Source organism: Oncorhynchus keta, chromosome 10 (genome assembly GCF_023373465.1).
Source record: "Oncorhynchus keta strain PuntledgeMale-10-30-2019 chromosome 10, Oket_V2, whole genome shotgun sequence".
NCBI lineage: Eukaryota > Metazoa > Chordata > Actinopteri > Salmoniformes > Salmonidae > Oncorhynchus > Oncorhynchus keta.
The window spans coordinates 82983322-82993776 of record NC_068430.1 but is presented as its reverse complement, the minus strand read 5'-3'; the positions used below and the strand labels follow the sequence as shown (position 1 = coordinate 82993776).

Sequence of the window (10455 nt, the reverse complement as noted above, 5' to 3'; positions counted from 1 at the left end):
ACTACTGCCTCAATCTCTCCCTACAACCCCAAATACACCCCCTCCATTGCCCCCTATCCAGCTTCTTCGCCAGCCAGCTCCCTCTCTCCACTCAACCAGACAGGCCACCGAGGAGAGAGGAGAGGGAGAGGAGGAGAGAGCATGGAGGAAGAAAGAGGAGAAGAGGAGGGATGGGATGACAGAGGAGGGTGTCTTAACGCTCTCTCACACACTGAAGGTCAATACTGTGATGACAAGCCATTGTTGTGTATTTCAACATCCATGTCACCACTCACTTCAGAGAATGTCTGTGTGTGTAATAATAATTTGTGTGTGTGTGTGTGTGTGTGTGTGTGTGTGTGTGTGTGTGTGTGTGTGTGTGTGTGTGTGTGTGTGTAGGCCCCTGCAGGAGGCAGCCTGGTGGATGTGTGCTGTGTGTCGTGGCTGTCAGTAGGTGTATGTGTAGCGGTGGCAGGAGAGTGGGAAGTGTGTGTTTGGGGTCAGAACAACCCCCCACACTGGAGACGACTCCACACCTGGACCTTCATAGAAGTAACTTTGTGTTGTGTGTCTTAATGTGTGTTTGTGTAACAACTGTGAATTTATATTGTGTGTGTGTAACAACTGTGTATTAGTCAAAGGTTTGGACTCATTCAAGAGTTTTCCTTTCTTTAGTGAAGACATCAAAACTACGACATAACAAATATGGAATCATCTAGTAACCAAAAAAGTGTTAAACAGATCAATATGAACTAAAATATTTTATTTTTTGAAATTCTTCAAAGTATCAACCCTTTGCCTTGATGACAGCTTTGCACACTCTTGCCTTGATGACAGCTTTGCACACTCTTGCCCTGATGACAGCTTTGCACACTCTTGCCTTGATGACAGCTTTGCACACTCTTGCCCTGATGACAGCTTTGCACACTCTTGCCCTGATGACAGCTTTGCACACTCTTGCCCTTGATGACAGCTTTGCACACTCTTGCCCTGATGACAGCTTTGCACACTCTTGCCTTGATGACAGCTTTGCACACTCTTGCCCTGATGACAGCTTTGCACACTCTTGCCTTGATGACAGCTTTGCACACTCTTGCCCTGATGACAGCTTTGCACACTCTTGCCTTGATGACAGCTTTGCACACTCTTGCCTTGATGACAGCTTTGCACACTCTTGCCTTGATGACAGCTTTGCACACTCAGCTTTGCCCCTGACTTGATGACAGCTTTGCACACTCTTGCCCTGATGACAGCTTTGCACACTCTTGCCTTGATGACAGCTTTGCACACTCTTGCCTGATGACAGCTTTGCACACTCTTGCCTTGATGACAGCTTTGCACACTCTTGCCCTGATGACAGCTTTGCACACTCTTGCCTTGATGACAGCTTTGCACACTCTTGCCTTGATGACAGCTTTGCACACTCTTGCCCTGATGACAGCTTTGCACACTCTTGCCCTGATGACAGCTTTGCACACTCTTGCCTTGATGACAGCTTTGCACACTCTTGCCTTGATGACAGCTTTGCACACTCTTGCCTTGATGACAGCTTTGCACACTCTTGCCTTGATGACAGCTTTGCACACTCTTGCCTTGATGACAGCTTTGCACACTCTTGCCCTTGATGACAGCTTTGCACACTCTTGCCCTGATGACAGCTTTGCACACTCTTGCCCTGATGACAGCTTTGCACACTCTTGCCTTGATGACAGCTTTGCACACTCTTGCCTTGATGACAGCTTTGCACACTCTTGCCCTGATGACAGCTTTGCACACTCTTGCCCTGATGACAGCTTTGCACACTCTTGCCCTGATGACAGCTTTGCACACTCTTGCCCTGATGACAGCTTTGCACACTCTTGGCATTCTCTCTTTTGATATATTTACCTTTTTTTTGATTCCATATGTGTCATTTCATAGTTTTGATGTCTTCACTATTATTCTACAATGTAGAAAATAGTACAAATAAAGAAAACCCCTTGAATGAGGAGGAGAGTGACAAGAACCGTGTTAGTTAACCGGCGGGCCACAAACAGACAAATAACGGAGCAGAACGGCATCTCAGAACGCACAACTCATGGATCCTTGTCATTGATTGGCTATTGCAGCAGACGACCACACCGGGTTCCACTCCTATCAGCTAAAACCAAGAAGAAGAGGCTCCAGTGGGAAACGCCGTCACCAACACTGGATGAGAGGAGTGGAAAAGCATCACCTGGAACAGCGAGTTCAGTTTATTTCAGTGGCCTGGTCAGTCCTCAACCCTGTAGAGCATCTGTGGGATGAGATGTTGGTAGCATGAATGTACCGCCGTCCAATCAGCAGCAACTGCGTGATGACATCACATCAGCATGGACCAACATCCCTGTGGAACGTTTCCCACACCTTGTTGAATACCCCCCAAAATTCAGGCTGTTCTGGAGGCAATGGGGGGGTCTGACCGATACTAGATAGATGTACCTAATAAACTGTCCAGTGAGTGTAAATTGCACGTGTGTGTGTGTGTGTGTTTAATGTGTGTGTGTGTGTGTGTGTGTGTGTTTAAGTCAGTGATGTCAGTGTTTCCTGTGTCGGACGCTCCTGGGCTTCTGTGTGTGACTCTGGGCCAGCTGGAAATCAGAGAGGCCAGGTACTAACACCCCCCACACACACACACACACACACATACTGCTACCACTTCCCCATCCCTCTTTTTCTTCCCGGTTCTTCTTTCTCCTCTCTCTCCCTCTTCTTTGCTTGTCAGTCTCTGTGTTCATGCGTCTGTAAATGTTTGTTTTTGTGTGTGTGTGTGTGTGTGTGTGTGTGTGTGTGCACATGTATCTCTGTGTGTGTGTAGGGTCCTGTGCTGCTCCAGTCTGTCCCAGGCGGTGCTGTGTGAGGGGGAGATCCACATGGTGGTGGGCATGTCCAACCGAAGGCTGGTTAGCTCCTCCTACTCTGTCGCCACAACCCCGCTGCAGGTCTACACACTGACACAGGATGGCAGGTAACCATGGGTGACCAAGGTCTTCTGTCGTCTGGCATGGTTAATGCTGTGTGTGTGTGTTCTACTCTGTCTTTCTGACCTCTCTCAGGCTGCAGGCCTGCCTGTCTTTGGTCTGTCCTTCTGAGCGCGTGCAGACCGTGGCGGCGGTGGAGGGACAGACTGACGCTCTGATTGGCTCAACCCACGGAGGACATGTTGTTCTGTGGTGAGCAAAATAACGTAGCTAATTCAGTGCTTCCTGGTGCTGGGGACCTAAACGGTGGCACCCTTGTGGTTATTTTAATAAGTGGTGTCGTTCCGGGGCAAAAACACCTCTTTAGGTCCCCGGGACCAGGATGCTCTAATTGAAAGGTTTTCAAAGACACTTTGCACTGGTTTTGTAGACAGCTGCTTTATCAAGGAACGCTTTTACTTCCAATGTCTAATATGTGCTTGTCTCACCTATCTTAGTGGAATGCACTGACTGTAAGTCTCTCTCTGGATAAGAGCATCTGCTAAATACCTTCTCAAACCTGTTTACAGTTGAATGAGAATCTTCTCCGTTGTGTGTGTGTGTGTGTGTGTGTGTGTGTGTGTGTGTGTGTGTCAGGAACGTGGCGACGGGGCAGCTGCTGCGGAGCATCGATCTGGGAGATGGTTTCACGGATACGACCTGCCTCCGAGGATACTCCCTCTGCGTGAGTGTGTGTGTGTAGTATCTGTACCAGAAAGAGTGTGTTCGTTCCTACTATGTGTGAGAGAACCTACAGGACACGGGAGAATTTCTGATCTTTGTGTGTTTGTGTTCTCACCATGTCATTCCCCATGTCTAACCAACAGCCTCCACCCACCTTGACTGAATAGTGATGATGTTGTCATGTCCCACTCCGTCCTACGAAACCTCCCAGTGTCTGCATCCCAAACCACCCAATTCTCTGCCCTTTCTCTATGTGCACTCTCTCCCACACACATTTAAAGCATTTACTGTCCATAACCCATCCATGGGTTAGAGGGAGTGTCCACTACTTTCCTTCTAAATCCATGAAGGGAAGTGAACAAGTGTATTGTGAGAGTACAGAGAATTGAGACAGTCGGTGTGTAACTCAAATTGTATTTGTGACATGCGCCGAATACAACAGGTGTGTAGATCTTACCGTGAAATGCTTTACTTACAAGCCCTTAACCAATAATGCTGTTCAAGAAATAGTTCATACAAATATTTACTAAATAAACTAAAGTATTTTTTTATTTTTTATCTAATCAATCAAAAAGTAAAACAGCACATTTACATAACAATAACGAGGCTAAATACACAGGGGGAACCGGTACCGAGTCAATGTGCTGGGGTACCTTTGTAGATATAGTGATGGTATGTACAGTCATGATGTTGTCCTGTTTTATTGGTTGTTTCTTGTTTGTGTTTTTTTGTGAAGTGTGTTGAGACCTGGAGAAATACACATTGAATGAATTTTGATTTGTCATGTCCTCATTCCTACAGGGGGTGCTGTTTGTCCTGTTGCAACACCCGTCCCTGTGTGCTGTGGAGGAGGAAGAGGGAGGGGCTCTGTTCTCGCTGGTCGCCACCAACCCTCTGACTGGCACCGTCGCCCTGGCAACCAGACTAGGCCTCCCCAAAGCCTGCACCGGGAGGTGAGAGGGGGAGGAGGAAAGGGAGAGTTGGCAGGAAGAGGGAATTGTGTGTTAACTTCTCTCTCGTTTGTGGGTGTGTGTTTATTCTGCGTGTGTGTTCTCTCCCTAGGCTGGTGGAGGTTGATGTCCATGGATCCAGTGTGGTTGGGGTTTTCCGGTCCGGCTCCGTGTGTGTGTGGCAGCTTGGGGGGCGTCAGGGCCAGCAGGGGGTCTGGTTCCCAGAGCTGGGGTGTCAGCTCGCCCGTTGGGGGGCGCAGGGAACTGTCCTGACGGCACACCTCAATGGAGACGTCTGCTTACACCGCTACAGACCACTCTGAACAACTACAGACCACTATAGACCACTATGAACAACTACAGACCGCTACAGACCACTCTGAACAACTACAGACCACTATAGACTACTCTGAACAACTAGAGACCACTCTGAACAACTAGAGACCACTCTGAACAACTAGAGACCACTCTGAACAACTAGAGACCACTCTGAACAACTAGAGACCACTCTGAACAACTAGAGACCACTCTGAACAACTACAGACCACTTTAGATGACTCTGAACAACTACAGACCACTCTGAACTACTGTTATATATGCCAGAGAGGCATGTTTGTTCTACCAAACACATTTCTATGTGAAGGTTGTCCAACTTGTCCTGCTGAACACAGCCCAGAAGGGTCTGCTACATAGCAGGAACAATGAGTTAGCGCTCTAACTTTGATAAGCAACCAGAAATAACTATTGATGTTCTGGTTCATTCAGAAAGCTAAACTTAGATATGTGTTTTTGGTTGTTTTATTATGCCATGCACTTTATATATTTCTATAAAACAAGTTATTTCTGAATATTTAGGCAAGTTAGCTGGGTAACACATTGATCTTGCTTTGTTGTAAACACCTGCAATCGTGACTTCTGGTGCTGAATCACATTTTTGATTCTGATTCTTCTGAATCACTTTCTACCACATCCAAATGACATGGTTCAACTGTCTGGTTCCTGAGTCTGTTCCATATGTACCTACATATAAATGACATGGTTCAACTGTCTGGTTCCTGAGTCTGTTCCATATGTACCTACATATAAATGACATGGTTCAACTGTCTGGTTCCTGAGTCTGTTCCATATGTACCTACATATAAATGACGTGGTTCAACTGTCTGGTTCCTGAGTCTGTTCCATATGTACCTACATATAAATGACATGGTTCAACTGTCTGGTTCCTGAGTCTGTTCCATATGTACCTACATATAAATGACATGGTTCAACTGTCTGGTTCCTGAGTCTGTTCCATATGTACCTACATATAAATGACGTGGTTCAACTGTCTGGTTCCTGAGTCTGTTCCATATGTACCTACATATAAATGACATGGTTCAACTGTCTGGTTCCTGAGTCTGTTCCATATGTACCTACATATAAATGACGTGGTTCAACTGGTTCCTGAGTCTGTTCCATATGTACCTACATATAAATGACGTGGTTCAACTGGTTCCTGAGTCTGTTCCATATGTACCTACATATAAATGACATGGTTCAACTGGTTCCTGAGTCTGTTCCATATGTACCTACATATAAATGACATGGTTCAACTGTCTGTTCCATATGTTCCTACATATAAATGACGTGGTTCAACTGTCTGGTTCCTGACCGTGGTATATTGGCCATATACTACACCCCCCCATGCTTAAATATGTAATGAGCATATGTAATGAGCATTCAACAGCAGATTGGGTCAGTAACCAGACAGTTGAACCATGTCATTTTTTTGTGGGCAGAAATTAAAAAGCGTGTACAAGCAAGGAGATCTACAAACCTGACTCAGTTACATCAGCTCTGTCAGGAGGAATGAGCCAAAATTGGGAAGCTTGTGGAAGGCTACCCGAAACGTTTGACCCAAGTTAAACAATTTAAAGGCAATGCTACCAAATACTAATTGAGTGTATATAAACTTCTGACCCACTGGGAATGTGATAATAAATTATTCTCTACTATTATTCTGACATTTCACATTATTAAAAATAAAGTGGTGATCCTACCTGACCAAAAACAGGGAATTTTTACCAGGATTAAATGTCAGGAATTGTGAAAGGAGTTTAAATGTATTTGGCTACGGTGCATGTAAACTTCCTACTTCAACTGTAGCAAAAAATGTTGCATCACAACACTGAAGTTTACGCCTCCACTTTTTTAAATGGACTGGATCTTGTTTCAGTAATAATGAAATTAAACCTTCTTGTTGCGTGTCTGATAATCTATCATTTCTATAGGAGTGGTGAAAACATGCTAATAATGGTTCTCTGAGTATATCAAAAAAAGTTTGACATACTCTCACTGGTATGCTCTCATCCAGCCCTGGAGTTTTCACAGCCTTGAAGGCTTTAATTGCATCAAGAAGTTCCTCGTCTGTAATTTGGCCTCTTCACATGAGTCTTTCTGTACAGATGTTCATTTTACCTTCTTAATAGGGGGGAAATCCATACAATTAGCTTTAGTTAGTGAAGATGGCGGAGACTGAAACGAAAACATATTCTAAAAGTACTTTACTTCCTCTTTCAAAATATAATTTGGTGAATCATGCGTGACTCCATTTTTAACAAGTTTCAAGATTGAAAAAGAATTTGGTGCATCTTTCACCAAAAACAAAAGTTCCTCAATTTCTTTTTGTTTTTCCTCTAACTTATCTGTGCCTCTATGGTAGTTTTTATTGCAATCTAACTGTACTGTTAGTCCTTCAATTTCGTTTGTTAATATGGACTCTTTTGATCTAAATTGTTTTTGTTTTATGAGTACTGAATTGCATGGCCTCTAAAGGCACATGTAAAAGTGTCCCGTACAATAATGGGATCTGCTGTACTTATCTTATGTCGGGAAAAGTCAGTTATAAATGATTCTGTCCTAGTTATAAACAAGTTATCCTCCAGTAGGCTTGGATTACATTTCCTATATCCTCGCCCACGGGGAAATTCTGTAAGAGTCATATTTATACCAATTATGTGATGATCCGACCGCATTCTGTCGCCTGTCAAACACTTTTTAAACTTTTGGTGCCAGAGAGAGAATGGCCTAAGAAAGTAATCAAGACGACTAGCTTGATTAAGCCTCCGCCATGTATCTCTCACTAGGTCAGGATATTAAACCTCCTCCATGTATCTCTCACTAGGTCAGGATATTAAACCTCCTCCATGTATCTCTCACTAGGTCAGGGTATTAAACCTCCTCCATGTATCTCTCACTAGGTCAGGGTATTAAACCTCCTCCATGTATCTCTCACTAGGTCAGGGTATTAAACCTCCATGTATCTCTCACTAGGTCAGGGTATTAAACCTCCTCCATGTATATCTCACTAGGTCAGGGTATTAAACCTCCATGTATCTCTCACTAGGTCAGGGTATTAAACCTCCATGTATATCTCACTAGGTCAGGGTATTAAACCTCCATGTATCTCTCACTAGGTCAGGGTATTAAACCTCCATGTATCTCTCACTAGGTCAGGGTATTAAACCTCCTCCATGTATCTCTCACTAGGTCAGGGTATTAAACCTCCTCCATGTATGTATCTAGGTCAGGGTATTAAACCTCTCTCACTAGGTCAGGGTATTAAACCTCCTCCATGTATATCTCACTAGGTCAGGGTATTAAACCTCCTCCATGTATCTCTCACTAGGTCAGGGTATTAAACCTCCTCCATGTATATCTCACTAGGTCAGGGTATTAAACCTCCTCCATGTATCTCTCACTAGGTCAGGGTATTAAACCTCCTCCATGTATATCTCACTAGGTCAGGGTATTAAACCTCCTCCATGTATATCTCACTAGGTCAGGGTATTAAACCTCCTCCATGTATCTCTCACTAGGTCAGGGTATTAAACCTCCTCCATGTATCTCTCACTAGGTCAGGGTATTAAACCTCCTCCATGTATATCTCACTAGGTCAGGGTATTAAACCTCCTCCATGTATCTCTCACTAGGTCAGGGTATTAAACCTCCTCCATGTATATCTCACTAGGTCAGGGTATTAAACCTCCTCCATGTATATCTCACTAGGTCAGGGTATTAAACCTCCTCCATGTATATCTCACTAGGTCAGGGTATTAAACCTCCTGCATGTATATCTCACTAGGTCAGGGTATTAAACCTCCTCCATGTATCTCTCACTAGGTCAGGGTATTAAACCTCCTCCATGTATCTCTCACTAGGTCAGGGTATTAAACCTCCTCCATGTATCTCTCACTAGGTCAGGGTATTAAACCTCCATCTCTCACTAGGTCAGGGTATTTAAGCCTCCATATATCCACTAATTCCAAAATATTCATGACATTCATGATTTCCTGAAGTGCCTGAGGGTGATAGTTAGTAGTGTGATTTCCTTTAGTGCCTGAGGGTGATAGTTAGTAGTGTGATTTCCTTTAGTGCCTGAGGGTGATAGTTAGTAGTGTGATTTCCTTTAGTGCCTGAGGGTGATAGTTAGTAGTGTGATTTCCTTAAGTGCCTGAGGGTGATAGTTAGTAGTGTGATTTCCTTAAGTGCCTGAGGGTGATAGTTAGTAGTGTGATTTCCTTTAGTGCCTGAGGGTGATAGTTAGTAGTGTGATTTCCTTAAGTGCCTGAGGGTGATAGTTAGTAGTGTGATTTCCTTAAGTGCCTGAGGGTGATAGTTAGTAGTGTGATTTCCTTAAGTGCCTGAGGGTGATAGTTAGTAGTGTGATTTCCTTAAGTGCCTGAGGGTGATAGTTTGTTAAGTGCCTGATGGTGATAGTTAGTAGTGTGATTTCCTTAAGTGCCTGAGGGTGATAGTTAGTAGTGTGATTTCCTTAAGTGCCTGAGGGTGATAGTTTGTTAAGTGCCTGAGGGTGATAGGTTGTAGTGTGATTTCCTTAAGTGCCTGAGGGTGATAGTTAGTAGTGTGATTTCCTTTAGTGCCTGAGGGTGATAGTTTGTTAAGTGCCTGAGGGTGATAGTTAGTAGTGTGATTTCCTTAAGTGCCTGAGGGTGATAGTTTGTTAAGTGCCTGAGGGTGATAGTTAGTAGTGTGATTTCCTTAAGTGCCTGAGGGTGATAGTTTGTTAAGTGCCTGAGGGTGATAGTTAGTAGTGTGATTTCCTTAAGTGCCTGAGGGTGATAGTTAGTAGTGTGATTTCCTTAAGTGCCTGCGTGCCTTGTTAAGTGCCTGAGGGTGATAGTTTGTTATTTCCTTAACCTGAGGGTGATAGTTTGTAGTGTGATTTCCTTAAGTGCCTGAGGGTGATAGTTAGTAGTGTGATTTCCTTAAGTGCCTGAGGGTGATAGTTAGTAGTGTGATTTCCTTTAGTGCCTGAGGGTGATAGTTAGTAGTGTGATTTCCTTAAGTGCCTGAGGGTGATAGTTAGTAGTGTGATTTCCTTTAGTGCCTGAGGGTGAGGGTGATAGTTAGTAGTGTGATTTCCTTAGTGCCTGAGGGTGATAGTTAGTAGTGTGATTTCCTTAAGTGCCTGAGGGTGATAGTTAGTAGTGTGATTTCCTTAAGTGCCTGAGGGTGATAGTTTGTAGTGTGATTTCCTTTAGTGCCTGAGGGTGATAGTTAGTAGTGTGATTTCCTTAAGTGCCTGAGGGTGATAGTTAGTAGTGTGATTTCCTTAAGTGCCTGAGGGTGATAGTTTGTAGTGTGATTTCCTTTAGTGCCTGAGGGTGATAGTTAGTAGTGTGATTTCCTTTAGTGCCTGAGGGTGATAGTTTGTTAAGTGCCTGAGGGTGATAGTTAGTAGTGTGATTTCCTTAAGTGCCTGAGGGTGATAGTTAGTAGTGTGATTTCCTTAAGTGCCTGAGGGTGATAGTTTGTAGTGTGATTTCCTTAAGTGCCTGAGGGTGATAGTTAGTAGTGTGATT

The 10455-nt window shown here is 44.1% G+C and overlaps 1 protein-coding gene across 6 annotated transcripts; it reads left to right on the top strand.

Annotated features, from left to right (window-relative positions):
* The first annotated feature begins 382 nt into the window (after positions 1 to 382).
* LOC118383759 (partner and localizer of BRCA2-like) lies at positions 383 to 6184 on the top strand. 6 transcript variants are annotated; one of them, XM_052528550.1, is made up of 9 exons: positions 383 to 531; positions 2088 to 2229; positions 2526 to 2608; positions 2816 to 2965; positions 3054 to 3170; positions 3555 to 3642; positions 4443 to 4594; positions 4704 to 6030; positions 6144 to 6184. In XM_052528550.1, exons 3-8 carry the CDS (start codon positions 2532 to 2534, stop codon positions 4912 to 4914), a joined length of 795 nt encoding a protein of 264 aa, XP_052384510.1. In that variant the 5' UTR covers positions 383 to 531; positions 2088 to 2229; positions 2526 to 2531; the 3' UTR covers positions 4915 to 6030; positions 6144 to 6184. The 6 variants fall into 6 exon arrangements, with proteins under 6 accessions (XP_052384510.1, XP_052384509.1, XP_052384505.1 ...); XM_052528545.1 differs by lacking the exon at positions 383 to 531 and having other exon boundaries at positions 1285 to 2229; XM_052528547.1 differs by lacking the exon at positions 383 to 531 and having other exon boundaries at positions 1285 to 2229; positions 6092 to 6184.
* The last annotated feature ends 4271 nt before the right edge of the window (positions 6185 to 10455 follow it).